Raw genomic sequence first — 17,854 nt, 5'->3', positions numbered from 1 at the left:
AAAAAAAAAAAAAAAAAAAAAAAAAATCTGTGTTAACACATTATAATATTTCACAATCAAGACAGAAAATTCAGCCTTAGTAACTAAACAAATATGTCATAGTCTATAGTTTTTTTTAACCAAGGAGACACACTTCTAAGTTTTAAAAGAAATTTGTTCATTTCTAGAAGCCTACAGCTACACTTGTAAATTCATTCTTACAGATTTAATGTCCCTTCACTGTAACAGGTTACTAGTGTTGGTATTTGATGACATTCAGTGTCTGATCATATGAAACAAACAGGCAGGAGCAATCAGTAGTAAAGAAATAACCTGCATCCTACAAGAAACCAGGGGATCCCCTGGCCCAGGCAAAATGATAGTTGGAACTGCAAATGCCCAGTTGCACTAATGAAAAGGTCAGTATCCATCTTAAAGTACAGGGCCTGTCAAGTTGGCCATCATTAAACATGAATGGAACCATAATTATTTATCTGTTATTATTTACAGATACATAATTATTTCCAAAATTTTGAATTTAAGTTTTTCTAAAATATTCCAGAAGCTTCTCTGTAGTCTGAGAAATGTTTGTACTCTTTTATCGCAAGAAGGGAACTATGTATGTGTGGTTTGTAACCTAACTCCCCTTGCAACTGGACCCAACTGTTTCCCTCACTGCAAAGGGTTCCTGTTAAACATTCTCCCTCTATTCTCTTCTCTACACTCTACTCTTCAGTATTGCCTTTCTGACTAGCCTTTTTCCAGGCGTATTCATAAGCCCTCAGCATACATTAGTTCATAGGATCCTTACAATCCTAAGTGGCAGTAACCATCATCCCCATTTTACAGATGAGAAAACCAAGACACAGAACTTCAGACATTTTCACAAGGTCATACAAGCTTTGAAGAGTTAGGGCCAACATTAAAATTCAGGTCTGCTGTTACTACAGCCTGCATTTGAAACTGCCTAGATGCACTCCTGCCTTATCATTCACTGCTTCCTTTTTTTAAACATCACAATCTTTTTTTATTTGGGCAGTTTCCCCATACTCAAATATGAAGGGGGAATTTGCTAGGATTCTGTGTTCCTTAAATTCTAGAATGCCATCAATTTTAACTTTTTATTGTAAAATACACATGGAAAATTTAGCATTTTAACCATTTTAAAGTGTATAGTTCAGTCGTATTAAGCACATTTACACTGTTTTGCAACCATCACCATCATCCATCTTTTCATCTTGCAAAACTGAAATTCTATATGCAACAAGTATTATCTTCCCATTCTCTGCTCCCCTCAGCTCCTGGCAGTCACCATTCTACTTTCTGTCTCTAAAATTTGACTATTCTAAGTACCTTATTAATAAAAAGGAAAGAAGGGAGAGAGGAAGGGAGGATGGATCCCAGCTAAAATGTATATATATACCCATTTTAAGATCATAAAACACATCCTAACTTCTGAAATATTAAATTGGAAAAATCTAATATTATCAGCAAATCACTAAATTATAAGCATATAATCTTCTACTTGTTGGATTCCCAAAGCTGGCCCAAGTTGGTTTTTGGTTCTAAAATAAAGTCTATCACGGTAGGTGTGTGCTGACAACTCAATTTCACTCCTATGCTTTTATGGTTCCAAACAGTCAGTCCTGCTCTCCTCTTCTTGCTTTGTTTTTGCCTTTTGCTGCCTTTCTTCTTTCATCCTGTCATTCTCTGTGTGCTCGAGAAAACACACTTAATTTGGAAAGTTGGGGCAAGGTGAGGAATTCATATAAATAAATTACATGGATATAAATTTAGCAACTACAAAAATTCCTTATCTCTCTAGATCTACATCTAGTTTATTTTGTTATTGCTACTTCTAGAATAAAAACTGAATCTTCATTAGTTCTTTAAAATATTTGTCATTTTGTGGACTCTCAAGGTTAAAATGTCAAATAATAAGAGAGAAAGCAACTAAAAACATTGATCAACAAGCCATTACCCATCCGAGGAATAAATTTAAAACAACTTCCATTCATTCGAACGTGCATTCCACTTTATCATCCATGGAGCATCATTCATTACAAATATAACTACTGAGCCAGGCATTCTTCTAAGCACTAGGGATACAGTATTTTTTAAAAATTAAGGGCAAAAATTGGATTCATGATGCTTACATTCCAGTTGAAAAGACAGAAAATAAATCATATAAACGTCACAAATACACTGCACATAAGAAAGTGGTGAATGCTAAGAACAAATAAAGCAGGGAGATGTAAGATAAAGAATAAATGGGTATAATTTTAGTTAGGGTGGTGATGCAAGGCCTCACTGAGAGGAGGACTTTTGAGTAAATACCAGAAGAATATGAGGGAGCTAGCCATACAAATATCTGGGGAAAGAGCTTTCCAGGCAGAGTGAAAAGCCACTGCCTGGAAAAGCCAGTGCCTGGAAAAGCCAGTGCAAAGGCTCAGAGGCCAGTGTACCTGGCATATTTAAGAATCAGTGAAATAGCCCATGTGCTTGGCGTGGAGTGAATAAGGAGATGTGTGATGAGAGATGAGGTCAGAAAGTCATGGGGAGCAAATCCTACGAGGCCTTGCAGCCCACAGTAAGCACTGTGGTTTTAGTAAGGATATGAATGCCATTGGCCTGTTTTTCTGAAAAAAGGGAGGTGAGTGTCCATGATCTAACTTTATATGCAGATGTAACTCATCATTACTTTTTATCCATTCTGACAAATACTTATTGCTACAGAACCAGATGAAAGCAACATTTAATGGAAATGTTTGTAAAAGACACATGTCCAAAATATTGAAACCTACAGGTATGCTTAGGCTACTATTGCCAATTGGTGGCTCTGGGTGTTGGGATAGAAAGGTTCCCCTTCTATTCAATAGTAAATTTCCTTTTTTCACTGTGCATGCTAAATGGTCAGAAGAACATGGAGTAAAGAAGGGGTGAGATAGGACATTGAAACAGACTAAGGAATATGCCAGGAAACACCAATTTCAGAGCATGAAGCAATCTCCAAAGAAATCAGCAAACCTGGACCTTTAAATCTCTGGAGGAGAAATTTGCAGAGCAAATATAAAGTATAATAGTAAGGCATTATGTGTTTTAACAAATAAAATATCTCCAGTTGTCAAGTTTGTGTAGCTGCACCACCGCTAAAGGATTGTATTATTTGCACTCAGAAACGCAGAGGTAAAATAGGTGAGAACACAGAGTATTCAGCACAGGACTGGCTGGGAGCTCTACTATTTGTATCACATCATATGAAAATGTTTTAGCTGTAGGATGTACTCTCAAGGTTCCCAAAGCAAGCAGTTTTCCTGTCTACCACAGATCCAAAATTAGATCATGATTCTTTCATACAATTCTCATTAGTTTTTATATCAACACAGTTAGCTCATAAGCATATTAGTGCATCTTACTGAAAACCGAATATCCTTTAAGCACAAAATATCTCCTTTCCTTTGTCCTCCACTGAATCTGTTTTTGTGACATTCTTTAGATTTTATGTAATCATCACAGATTAAAACCCTGGTATTTACCACCATGCCCAGACAAAGGGTAGCTCTGCTACATCATCAATTTTTGAGAAAGACGCCTAAAAAGAAGCCTCATTGTTCAGTGAATAACACCATTAACCCACTTATGCCAGAGGTTGCAATTTTTTTTTGAAAAATGAGACCTTGGCGATGACTTTGACTAGAATATAAATAACTCCCACAAGCTTAGCGTTCCAATAATGGAACACTACGCATAAATGGGTTAAAGGCCCAACTCCACAATTTAATTCGAGAACTGGAATTGACATGATTGCCATAAACCACTAGATGGCACTTCAGGGCAAATACTGTTGTAAATCCCGTGGCGTTTTGAATGTCTTTCATTACGCTTTCCATTTAGAATTGCTATTGGGTCCGTTATAGTGGAGAATCCAATATGACTGAGAAATCATCTATTATGTGCAAGATTCTTTCCCTTATAGGACTATTTGATTTAAGCCACAGGAGGTCATTCAAGCACAATCTAAAAGCCAGTCTGTTTTTATGGGCAGAATCAGGTGCCCTGCAGTTGCTATTTATAAAATGTACACTAATAGCACTTTTTAAAAAGTTATCCTTGGTCAGGCGCGGTGGCTCATGCCAGTAATCCCAGCACTTTGGGAGGCCGAGGCGGGTGGATCACAAGGTCAGGAGATCGAGACCATCCTGGTTAACACGGTGAAACCCTGTCTCTACTAAAAATACAAAAAATTAGCCGGGCGTGGTGGCGGGCGCCTGTAGTTCCAGCTACTCAGGAGGCTGAGGCAGGAGAATAGTGTGAACCCAGGAGGCGGAGCTTGCAGTGAGAAAAGATCACGCCACTGCACTCCAGCCTGGACGACAGTTTTTTTGAAACTCCATCTCAAAAAAAACTGAGCACATCTGTTGCCTTAAACTTTTCTTGTTCTAATCAGCTATTCTATGTTCTAAATTTTAGAATAAGCAACAAAGGATTCATAACACGGAATTTATAACAGGCAGACACCTACCATTTGACTCTGAAGCCATTCAATAAGCGTTTCTGCTGTTGAATCTGGAATCTGGCATCTCAAACCTTCTTTCTCATCTGTTTCCATCATCTCTAACAATCCACGCAGGTCTTCCACAAGGTGCAAAGCTCGCAAACTTCCCATGAATGGAGAGGTGGGAGATTGGCAATCGAAAATCCCATTGGAATATTCCAGGGCCTTAGAACCTAAGTTAAACAAAATCACAGAGAGAGCAATGGGATTTATGTTAGATAAAAATACCAAAGCCGAAGGTGGTAAACCAGTCTAGTCACAGTAAGGAACAATCAAAAGAAACAGAAAAAAGAGAATTCAATCACATAAATCTCTCCAAGTCAGATTTACATGGTGCAAAAATTAAAACCATGTAGTTGATGGTAAATATCCATGGTCCAATTCCTAACGAGGAGGCCAATCCTGGGGTATAGAAAGAAAAAGAACCTGGTGGGCTTTGGTGTGAGGTGTGCTGGCCTCATGGAGATGATGGTTAAGAAAGTAGCAGATCAGAAAATACAAATATTAGAGCTGGTCCATTCCTGACCAATACTGGACCAAATGATTTCTGGCTTAGAAAAACTGTGGATGAAGGGTTATGAAATGAACCCAGATAAAGACTATCAGAGTAAATTCTGAGGAAAGATAATGAGCTCAATGTGTTAAATGATTATATTGATATGCCTATAGGACATTCTGGAGAAGCATCTGGTTGGAAATTAGAGACAGGGACTGGAAGCTTAGAAAAGAATTGGGAAGGTAAATAGATGTGAACAAGCTGGGTGCAGTGACACATGCCTGTAATCGCAGGTACTTGAGGTGGGAAGATTGCTTGAGCCCAACATTTCAAGGCTGTACTATGCATGTTATTCACAGGTAATCATGCCTGTAAATAGCCACTGCACTCCAGCTTGAGCAACAGAGCAAGACCTCCTCTCTTAAAAAAAAAAAAAAAAAAAAGAAATTGACATGCCCGGGCACGGTGGCTCACGCCTGTAATCCCAGTACTTTGGGAGGCCGAGAAGGGTGGATCACAAGGTCAGGAGTTTAAGACCAGCCTGGCCAAGATGGTGAAACCCCGTCTGTAGTAAAAATACAAAAATTAGCCAGACGTGGCAGTGGGCGCCTAAATCCCAGCTACTTGGGAGACTGAGACAGAGAACTGCTTGAACCCGGGAGGTGGAGGTTGCAGTGAGCTGAGATTGTGCCACTGCACTCCAGCCTGGGCAACAGAGCGAGACTCCTTCTCAAAAACAAACAAACAAACAAACAAACAAACATATGGGAGTCATTGGTGGAAAGTGAATTTTGAATTCAGGAAAACAGGTCAGAACATTCGCGGTTACTGGGTAGAGCAGTGTCCCTCGAAGTATGGCCCACAGATCACCTACACCAGAACCACCTGAGACGCGGATTCTTTATCCTTGATTAGAAACCTAGGATGGAACTGGAATTTTTGATACTTTAAAATAATGTTTGAGAATAATGCTGGCAGAAAATGGAGAAGAAGAACAAAGGTGAAATTACAGGGAAGCAAAAGGCATAGGGCTAAAAAATGAAAATCAAGTGAAAAGATAATATGAAAGTTGTAGTGAAAAAGTGAAGTGAGCAGAGTAAATGTTGTGATTCTGTCTTTCACAGGATGCAGATCACCTGCTATGATACCATCCATCTGTTCCAATGCCGCAGCCAACATATCGCTTGCATCACTCATCATTTTCTTATTTGTCAGGGGCAAATTCCAACCTAGATCTGGAAAAAAAATGATGTTATTATTATATCCATTAAATGACATAGGCTTGCTAGTGGGTTTGCTAATTCAGGTTCAAAGGAAAACTCTGCTGTATAGTCAAATATGGAGGAGGAACTTCAGTAGTGGAGCAGTAAGTTGTGGCCACTCACCTACTGTAGCGCAAGGCCACATGTGATACCTGTATCAGTTATAAAGAAGATTCCATTCTTGCACTTGAGGTGTTTAAAATCCACTAGCATGGTTTTCATGTTGTCCTCTAGAACTCTAGGCCTCTGTAAAGGGCAACAGGGATGGCCATGGAAGCTTGCTGAGGGCCATGACAAGCACTGGCCAGACAACACTCCTTTCTCCCTTTACCAGCCCCACCCAATCTCTGCTTTATTAATTTTTTTTTCTTTCTGTACAAGGGCTTAAGATTTGTCTATGAAAAGGATTCACTAACAAATATACTATGTGTATGTAAACATACACATACACACACACTCCTACTGGTATTAAACCTTTTGTAATGGAGCCACAGGTATCACATACTGAGTGCCTATAGTGTTTCCTACACATTTACATAAATTATCCATAATATTACATAATTATCCATTATGTTTCATTAAATAAAAATATGATGACAATATTAGACAACAGCCTTATAAAATGTGTGAATTCATCCCCATTTTATAAATGAGGATAAAAGATGTTTGATTTTTGCATGGAAACACAGCAAAGTAAATACAGCAAAGTTCAGTTTCTAACCTAGGTCTGTCTGACTTCCACTATAAAACATAATTTCTCTTTACCCGATCCTATCTGAAGATGGGTTCATCCTGAAATTATGTCACAATCTATTCATTGGTTTATCTGTTAAAAAATACATTGAGATAATGCTTGCAAAAAATTTAGTCATTGGCAGGAAAAAGTCAGGATAATGTGATTTTCAACATTCACTAACGCATTTCAGGTACCAGACTAAGCACCCAAATAAAGCTCTTACTATGTTATGTACACTGTGATAGAACAAATACCTGGGAAATAAAAGGCATATTCTGTTTCACAGAAACCTTTGCCCTCTGTTTCCAAGCAGCCAAATCTCACCTCTTTATTTTCACAAATATATTTATAGTTCTGGTATCAGCTTCTTGGATCAGTTCCCGATTATGCATTCATTCTAACATAATGCCATATAATTGCTGTAAAATATTGTTTTGAATTAAAGTCATTTCACTTAAGGATTTTCCAGAACTTTACTCACTTCCAAAGGTGAAAATATCACTACCATTTATCTGGAAATACTACAGCATGAAAATACTCAAGGTATGTGTCTACGGTTACCCAGAAAACAAGGAATCAACAAGTTAGGTTATGAACCTAGGTCATTCCAAAAAATGTATTCACACACTCAGCCAGTGCAGCATCCAAAGAAGCAAGACAGGCATTTAATAACCACACTCTTGTCTGAGAAACTCAAAACATGAAAACTGAGAGCATAAAGGATTAAGCTGAATTACATAATTAAGTGGCTTGCATGCTCTTTCATTTAAAAGCAGTATTTTGTATAGATCCATTTATATATGTGTATATATAAAACAAAGAGACATATACCAGGCTCAGTTAAACATGGGAATACCAATAACACAAAGTAATGCCCATGTTAGTTAGAAAACATACCTTCTCACTAAATTAGAAAAAAATATTCGTCTTTGTTAGCAACTATATTTTGTGTAGAACATAAACACTTTTCAAGTCCGATAGGTATAGTAGTTACTGAATTCTTCTCTGTTCTGTTCAATGAGCCTTTCAAATGCTATTACATGAAGGTATGAGACAACCTAGATCACACTTTTCAAAGTAGTGAAGAACTAGTTCTTCAAAATTTCCAATTCATTGGAGACGAATCTCTTCATTTCATAAAATATGATGACAATGTTAAATTGTTATGAAAGTTCAAAACGCTAACTCTTAATCTCTATATCATGTAGCAGCCTACATGTACTAGTAAGGGAAAGACAGTACATACAAGTAATAAACACGTATGTAACATGGCGAAGGTGGTAGGTGCTAAGGGGAAAACGGAGTAGGATAAGGGGTCCAATTTGGAAGGTTTTGCAAATTAAACAGGTAGCCAGGGACTGGCGTTAGAATCAAAGGCCAAAGATTTCTCTAATAAGTTAAAAGTAGTCAAATATAAGTGGTCCAGTTCAGTGGTATTCCAAGTATAGAATTCCTAGAAATCAATGAAAAGTGGGAGGTGTGAGGATATGAACAATCATTTGGCAGAAATGTTTTCAACCAATAAAATATGAAGAAGTGCTTAATATCATTAATAAATGAGGAATCTAAAGGAATGTGATAATGTTTTATACCTAATTAGTGAAAAAAAATTGACATAGCCAAGTGTTGTGGAGAATATGAATTCACAGAAACTTTACTTTTGTTTGTTTTGAGACAAGGTCTCACTATGTTGCCGGTTGGCTGGTCTTGAATTCCTGGGCTCATACAACACTGCAGCCTCAGTCACAATTTTATTAAATCCAAAGGCAGTAATGAAGGAACAATGGACACATAAGAGGAAGAAAATCAATAGCCAAGGTGGTAGACTTAAACTGAAGCATATAAATAATTGGATTAAGTATTGTGCAAGTTGGAGCTAAGCCATGGGTATGCAAAGGCATACAAAGTGGCATAAATGGACAGTGGAGACTCAGAAGCAGGAAGAGTGAGAGGAAGGTAAGGATGAAAACTACCTATTGGGTACAATGTACACTATTCAGGTGACAGGAGCACTAAAATCCCAGACCTCACCACTATACAATTCATCCATGTAACTGAAAACCACTTGAACCCCTAAAGTTATCAAAATAAAACAATTTTCAAAATAACATTTTAAAATTACATTAAGTACAAATGGAATAAACACTGATAAGGGCCAGAGATCATCAGATTAGTTTTTTTAAGTCCTAATTATGTGCTATTAATAGAGACTTTAAATATAAAGAAATATAATAGTAAAAGGATGAAAATGAGATAACATACACATGCAAGCATAGAAAAGCAGGAGCAGATATATTTAAAAAACTACAAATCAGGAAGTATGACTAGAAAGAAAGATATTTTACAATGATAAGAGTTAATTCCTCAGGAAGTCATAACAAGCGCAAATGTTTTGCAACTAATAACAGAGCTTCCAAATACATGAAGCAAAACTGATGGTGTTAAGGGAGAATTTAATCTACTTATATTTAACATAATATAAATATGGTTGACTTGGCTGGATTGAAGTCTACGNGTATCAGCTTCTTGGATCAGTTCCCGATTATGCATTCATTCTAACATAATGCCATATAATTGCTGTAAAATATTGTTTTGAATTAAAGTCATTTCACTTAAGGATTTTCCAGAACTTTACTCACTTCCAAAGGTGAAAAATATCACTACCATTTATCTGGAAATACTACAGCATGAAAATACTCAAGGTATGTGTCTACGGTTACCCAGAAAACAAGGAATCAACAAGTTAGGTTATGAACCTAGGTCATTCCAAAAAATGTATTCACACACTCAGCCAGTGCAGCATCCAAAGAAGCAAGACAGGCATTTAATAACCACACTCTTGTCTGAGAAACTCAAAACATGAAAACTGAGAGCATAAAGGATTAAGCTGAATTACATAATTAAGTGGCTTGCATGCTCTTTCATTTAAAAAGCAGTATTTTGTATAGATCCATTTATATATGTGTATATATAAAACAAAGAGACATATACCAGGCTCAGTTAAACATGGGAATACCAATAACACAAAGTAATGCCCATGTTAGTTAGAAAAACATACCTTCTCACTAAATCAGAAAAATATATTCGTCTTTGTTAGCAACTATATTTTGTGTAGAACATAAACACTTTTTCAAGTCCGATAGGTATAGTAGTTACTGAATTCTTCTCTGTTCTGTTCAATGAGCCTTTCAAATGCTATTACATGAAGGTATGAGACAACCTAGATCACACTTTTCAAAGTAGTGAAGAACTAGTTCTTCAAAAATTTCCAATTCATTGGAGACGAATCTCTTCATTTCATAAAAATATGATGACAATGTTAAATTGTTATGAAAGTTCAAAACGCTAACTCTTAATCTCTATATCATGTAGCAGCCTACATGTACTAGTAAGGGAAAGACAGTACATACAAGTAATAAACACGTATGTAACATGGCGAAGGTGGTAGGTGCTAAGGGGAAAAACGGAGTAGGATAAGGGGGTCCAATTTGGAAGGTTTTGCAAATTAAACAGGTAGCCAGGGACTGGCGTTAGAATCAAAGGCCAAAGATTTCTCTAATAAGTTAAAAGTAGTCAAATATAAGTGGTCCAGTTCAGTGGTATTCCAAGTATAGAATTCCTAGAAATCAATGAAAAAGTGGGAGGTGTGAGGATATGAACAATCATTTGGCAGAAATGTTTTCAACCAATAAAAATATGAAGAAGTGCTTAATATCATTAATAAATGAGGAATCTAAAGGAATGTGATAATGTTTTATACCTAATTAGTGAAAAAAAATTGACATAGCCAAGTGTTGTGGAGAATATGAATTCACAGAAACTTTACTTTTTGTTTGTTTTTGAGACAAGGTCTCACTATGTTGCCGGTTGGCTGGTCTTGAATTCCTGGGCTCATACAACACTGCAGCCTCAGTCACAATTTTATTAAATCCAAAGGCAGTAATGAAGGAACAATGGACACATAAGAGGAAGAAAAATCAATAGCCAAGGTGGTAGACTTAAACTGAAGCATATAAATAATTGGATTAAGTATTGTGCAAGTTGGAGCTAAGCCATGGGTATGCAAAGGCATACAAAGTGGCATAAATGGACAGTGGAGACTCAGAAGCAGGAAGAGTGAGAGGAAGGTAAGGATGAAAAACTACCTATTGGGTACAATGTACACTATTCAGGTGACAGGAGCACTAAAATCCCAGACCTCACCACTATACAATTCATCCATGTAACTGAAAACCACTTGAACCCCTAAAGTTATCAAAATAAAACAATTTTTCAAAATAACATTTTAAAAATTACATTAAGTACAAATGGAATAAACACTGATAAGGGCCAGAGATCATCAGATTAGTTTTTTTAAGTCCTAATTATGTGCTATTAATAGAGACTTTAAATATAAAGAAATATAATAGTAAAAGGATGAAAAATGAGATAACATACACATGCAAGCATAGAAAAGCAGGAGCAGATATATTTAAAAAACTACAAATCAGGAAGTATGACTAGAAAGAAAGATATTTTACAATGATAAGAGTTAATTCCTCAGGAAGTCATAACAAGCGCAAATGTTTTTGCAACTAATAACAGAGCTTCCAAATACATGAAGCAAAAACTGATGGTGTTAAGGGAGAATTTAATCTACTTATATTTAACATAATATAAATATGGTTGACTTGGCTGGATTGAAGTCTACGGATAAGGTTGGATTTAAGTCTATTGTCCCGCTATTTCTTTTCTGTTTGTCCCATCTATCATTTGTTCTTTTACAACCTTATTTTGAATTGACAGGTAAGGTAGGAAAAAAAACTCAGTAACACACAAGATTTGAAAATGTTATCAACCATCTTAACCTAATTCAATTTATAGAATAAAACACCCAAATGCAGAATGTACCCCCAAGTCTACATGTTATATTCACCAGGATAAGGCATATATGCAAGGCCACAGAATCAGTTTCAATAAATTTCAAATGGGTTTTAAAGAACTACACAGAAGAATAAGAAACACACAACTTGAAGTGGTGAAATACTAAGAAGAGAGCATTCATATTTATTAAAATTCTGCCTTGCCCATGACTGGAGCTGTTTTAGAGGCAGCCTAATTTGGCAGGCATCTGTGTTGATAAAGCTATGTTAATTTTCAGGGCCAGGACAACGTATTTTTAAAAATGAAAAGGCTAAATAAAAAAGCTTTAGAAAATCCCCTGGTCTCTAAAAAGACTTTCTTAAATCCTCAAAAACATTTCTGAGAGGAAGATCCCCTGGGCTTCCTCATATAATTAATATAATGAAATATTATTCTAATACAATGGAATATTATTCTACAGTAAAGCGATGGAACAAATAATACATGCAACATTATGTTGAGCAAAAGAAGCCAGATAGAAAGGACCATGTACTGTATGATACTTTCATATGAAATTCAAGAACAGGCAACCTATGATAGAAGGTAGAGCAAGAATTACTTACAGAAAATGGTGAGTGACTGAAAGGAGACACCAGCAGAATTTCTGTTCAATATCTTGATTGGGATATAGGTTACACAAGTTTATACATTTGCCAAAACTCATCAAACTATGCAATGGTCTTTAAAATTTGTCAGGCATTAAGAATCCCAATGTCAATCCCATTTAAGTTCTTTATTTTAAGTAGGAAAGAACCATTTGTTGATGGCTAAATGTTGAAAGCATAAAATTCATTTAGGAACTAATTTAATTGGGAATACCTTTGAAACATATGCATTAATAATACTGTTTAGCTTCTAACTGAGGCAGATGTAATTGGTGCCCTCTCTGTAATTCCATGCATGCCAGACAAACTTTTAACTGTCCAAGATTTCAGGGAGCCCTCTGCCATTGGATGTAGTGGTCTGAAAATGCCAGATAAATAATGTCCCTTTAAATTTTAAAGTTATCAGCTTTAAATATACCAGCACACTTTCCCTTAGAAAGAGAAAATTCTGATTCATGTAATCTACATTGGTTCCCAGAATTATCCAGACAATTAAGATCTACTCAGAGTGGTAACTTGTTTGATAATGCATCATTTATCAGTTCTCTTCTTTATTTCTCTAAGTCTTTCCTAGGATTACTCTCCAAATAAAACTTTTGTATTTGAAAAATTAGGAAAGAGAAGTTGGTTGTTAGAAATTAGACATGAAAATTCCACTTTAAAAAAGAACTAAATAATGAATGAAGTTGGACATGCATGGACCTCTGCATCTAAGACTATGATGATAATATGTCACGAATCAAGGATCATGAATAATCCTATTATATGAACCTATGGTCTAAAATAAAAGGCTCAGAATACTCAGCTCCATTTCTTCTCATTCTTTGCTTACCCAGAAATCTGCTAGTTATAATTGAGTTCTTTGAGTGGACAAAACCACTTAGAAAATTACAACTTCACCATCCAAGGCCAGCCACAGTGACTCACACCTGTAATCGCACTACTTTGGGAGGCCAAGGCAGGAGGATCGCTAGAGCCCAGGAGTTTGAGACCAGCCTGGTCCACATAGTGAGACCCTGTCTCTACAAAAAATAATACAAACTAAGCTGGGTGTGGTGGCATGTGTCTGTAGTCCCAGCTGCTCAGGAGGCTGAAGTGGGTGGATCACTTGAGCCCAGGAGCTCACGGCTGCAGTGAGCCGTGATTGTGCCACTACACTCCAGCCTGGGTGATAAAGACCCTGTCTCAAAAATTAAGAAAAAAAATCCTAAAGAACAAAAAATTTCACCATCCAATAATTCTCACAAAATAGCAAATTTATTTCTGGATTCTAAGTCGCTAATATATGCTTCTTTGAATGACTTGCTAAAGAAAAAGGTACCAGGAAAACATTAATCACTACCACAACAAAGGAGTGAAGCTGGGGTTCAAAGTCATAGTACAAACTGGGGAAGCCTCTTATTTGTTGAGTGATGTAAACAGTGAAATGAGCTCTGTTTGCAGGAGTTCTCAGGCTACTGGTTTCCTATTCCCACGGCTTAATAAAAATAAATTTAGGAAAGTTTTAGATAAGCAAGCTCTTGGGGATAAGATTCAAATATTATAGTAAGAGACTAAAGGGGTGGGGGAACTAACAGAAATACGTTCAGGGTGTATTTCAGGTTTGGTCAGGACCCATTTAGAGCAGATTTGAATGGGGTGAAATATCAAGGAGAGTTCTGGGCATGGGTGTGATGGGTGTGGTGGCTAAAGCGTTGGCAGGACACTGTAATTTTTTGCAGGGTTGCTGACTAACTGATGTTTTAGGTCAGGCTGACTGCCCGGTCTTTCTGTGAAGAAAAGAAAGGCCATAAGAAAATTCGCAAGTTTCTTTCAAACTTTTGTGAGAATTACATCTGTCCTAGCTTTCTCAGCTTTCTTTAGGTAAAATGCTTGGGTTTGAAAGAGAACCCTGAACTTCTTACCCAAGATAGAGACAATTCACTGAAACTAAGACACTTAAAAGAAGAAATCTTCAGAGAAAGGGAGAATGTTCACATACATTCCACTAGGTTGGTAGAACGCCATAGTATTCTGTGGTCATTATGAAAATAGAATATGTTTTCACACAAATTACTCATACCTTTCTCAACAGTTTTTTTTTTTTTTCTGCAAGAAGCTGTCTTCAAAGGTTAATCAATTACGCAATGATTGCCAATGTGTGCAGCAATACAATCTTAGCAAAGAGAAACTATCTTAAAAAGAGAGATCATATTTGATAGCACAACAGAGTGACAACCGTCAACAATAATTTACTGTACATTCATAAATAACTAAAAGAATATAATTGGAATGTCTGTAACACAAAGAAATGACAGATGCTTGACAGATACCCTATTTACCCTGATGTGATCATTATGCCTGTATCAATATCTCATGTACCCCATAAAGGCACATACCTACTATGTACTTGTAAAAATTAATTTAAAACAAAAACCAAACCAGATCTAAAGGGAGAAACAGGTACTAGTAAGTCAGTGGTTTGGAACAGCAGCATCACCTGTGAGCTAGTAAGAAATGCAAATCCCACCAGACATGGTGGTTGACGCCTGTAATCCCAGCACTTTGGGAAGCAGAGGTGGGCAGATCACTTGAGGTCAGGAATTCGAGACCAGCCTGACCAACATGGTGAAATCCCATCTCTACTAAACATACAAAAATTAGCTGGGCATGGTGGTGTGCACCTGTAGTCCCAGCTACTGGGAATGCTGAGGCAGGAGAATTGCTTGAACCCAGGAGGTAGAGGTTGCAGTGAGCCAAGATCGCACCACTGCAGTCCTGCCTGGGCAACAGAGCAAGAAAGAAAGGAAGGAAGGAAGGAAGGAAGGAAGGAAGGAAGGAAAGAAAGAAAGAAAGAAAGAAAGAAAGAAAGAAAGAAAGAAAGAAAGAAAGAAAGAAAGAAAGAAATGCAAATCCCTGAACCTCACCCACCCTAGGTCTACTGAATCAGAAACTCCAGGGGCAGGCCCAGCAATTTGTGTTTTTCCAAGCCCTCCCACTGGCTCTGAGGCACACTCAATCACTAGACCCACACACACTGAGGCCTGTCTTTCATCCTTGGGACAACAAGCCCTGCCCAGATGAGGTGGGAATTGGCTGACAAGGTAAATAAGGGCAGAATTCCTCTCCCCACGCCTCAGCTTCTTACTTTTCATCCAAAAATAACAGCTTTGAAGAAGCCATTCAGGTTTTAATTCAAAAAATCTCTCCCTTTAAACCTCAACGATTATAGGTCCTTATGTCTGCAACATTTTAGATTCTTAAATACAACCCTTCTTGTTTTCTGGTTCTCTGCTATGTATCTGTCATCACATATTTTTTTCCTTCCCACTCCATGAGCCCAAACCGTTTTCACCACCAATCTGCTCTAACGTCCCTAGAAAATTAATTCAGAATCACTTGGAAAGGGCAAAACAGGGGCAGGGGAAGTGGTGAAACAAGAAAAGGTAGGGGATGTTGGCAGCAAGGGTGATATCTAATGTTACAACACAACTTTTTTAAAAATTGAGGTCTGGCTATATTGCCCAGGCTAGCCTCAAACTCCTGGGCTCAAGTGATCCTCCCACCTTAGCCTCCTGAGGACTTCACACTGTAAAAAAAGGCCAGGCGCAGTGGCTCAGCCCTGTAATCCAGTACTTTGGGAGGCCAAGGCAAGCAGATCACTTGAGGTCAGGAGTTCGAGACCAGCCTGTCCAACATGGCAAAACCCTATCTCTACTAAAAATACAAAAATTAGTTGGGCATGGTGGTTTATGCCTATAGTCCCAGCTACTCAGGAGGCTGAGGCAGGAGAATCACTTGAACCTGGGAGGCTGAGATTGCAGTGAGCTGAGATTGGAGTGCCACTGCACTCCAACCTGGGTGACAGAGCCAGACTCTGCTCAAAAACAAATTTTAAAAAACTGTAAAATAAGTATAGAATGGATGATATAACTAGAAATCTGAACATTGTTTATTTGATATTAAGGAATTACTGTCATTCTAAGGTTATTAATAATGCTATTATAGTTATCTTTTTTGAGTCCTTATTTTTTAGAGACAAGTAGCAAAATACTCATGGATGAAATGATACATTTGGAATTTGCTTTAAAATAAAATAGAAGAAAATCAGGGTAAAGACACTGATAAAACAAGATTAGCCATAAGTTGATAATTGTTGAAAATGGGTGGCGGTATGTAGGGGTACACTATACTATTCCATCTATTGATACAAATATTTTTTGAAACAGAGTCTCATTTTATCGCCCAGGATGGAGTGCAGTGGCGCAAACACGGCTCACTGCAGCCTCAACCTCTCTGGGCTCAAGCAATCCCCCCCATCTCAGCCTCCCAAGTAGCTGGGACTACCACACCTGGCTTATTTTTGTAGAGACAGGGTTTCACCAGGTTGCCCAGGTTGGTCTTGAACTCCTGGGCTCAAGCAATTTGCTCACCTCAGCCTCCAAAAGTACTGGGAGTACAGCTGCGAGCCACTGCACCCAGCTGGGAATCCTATCTATAGTTTTGTATTTGAAGTTTTCCATAATGAAACATTTTCGTTTTTTTATCCATGTATTTAAGCCATAAAATTTTCAAACGCTTTCAACCATGATATATTGTCTTAGATATTTTATTTCTCTATCATAACCTCAAGCATACTAAGGGCTCACCAAATATTTATAAACCAAATAATACACTACTTGTTATTTTAACCACCCTCACAAATACAAACACACACATGCACATGCACATTCAGAAAATGGAACAGCCACTCAAAGAGGATTGTAAGGCAGAGGACAAAAGAGGGCGTATTAATGACAATACATTAGTAAAAGTTACTTCTCTTGTTCACTAAAATGAAACGCCACAAAATACAAAGAGGCAAAGCCAGTAAGTAACCAAATAAATGGAGCAGCAAGGGAAAATAGGATGAGGTAAAAGGAAATGAGCCTTCTGGCTCTCTGCTATTAATGCTTAGGAATAACCAGAAGAGAGTTGATGAAAAGGTTCATACAATAAGCCAAGATCTTTTACTTCTTGAATAAAGGATGCTGCTGCTATTGAAAAACTGATGTGTATTAAATGGCAGTAGATTTGAAGATCTTGTGATAAGTTGAAAGAAAGCTCCATTTCTCCATATTTACTCTTACTAGCTATTATTATGACTACATGAAGAAGTTAGGAATTTGTTCAAGGTCACTGAAGAAGTGAGATTTGAGTCCAAAAGCCATATTGTTCCCACATATGCCTCTCGCTCATTCGGTAGGTATTTATCAAACAACTATTAGACCTTGACTAGGATCACCAACCTTGACCTCCCTCATATGTTTCTAATCCAAACTATAAACTATGTACAGGACT

General features: G+C 37.3%; 1 protein-coding gene across 8 annotated transcripts in view; it reads right to left on the bottom strand.

Moving 5' to 3' along the window:
* PPFIBP1 (PPFIB scaffold protein 1) overlaps window positions 1–17,854 on the bottom strand; it is a 184,970-nt gene that overhangs the window by 58,524 nt on the left and 108,592 nt on the right. For all 8 annotated transcript variants that reach the window (XM_017875586.1, XM_017875588.1, XM_017875587.1 and 5 more), the window contains exons 3-4: window positions 6,167–6,265; window positions 4,502–4,707 (exon numbers count right to left, since the gene is read on the bottom strand). In XM_017875586.1, the coding sequence (XP_017731075.1) occupies window positions 4,502–4,707; window positions 6,167–6,230 (270 nt within the window). In that variant the 5' untranslated portion in view covers window positions 6,231–6,265. The remainder of the gene's footprint in view (window positions 1–4,501; window positions 4,708–6,166; window positions 6,266–17,854) is intronic.

The sequence above is a fragment of the Rhinopithecus bieti genome, unplaced genomic scaffold (assembly GCF_001698545.2).
Source record: "Rhinopithecus bieti isolate Rb0 unplaced genomic scaffold, ASM169854v2 scaffold_7884, whole genome shotgun sequence".
In the NCBI taxonomy this organism is placed as follows: Eukaryota; Metazoa; Chordata; class Mammalia; order Primates; family Cercopithecidae; genus Rhinopithecus; species Rhinopithecus bieti.
Note: the sequence above shows the minus strand (reverse complement) of the source record. Positions and strands in the feature narration are given on the sequence as shown.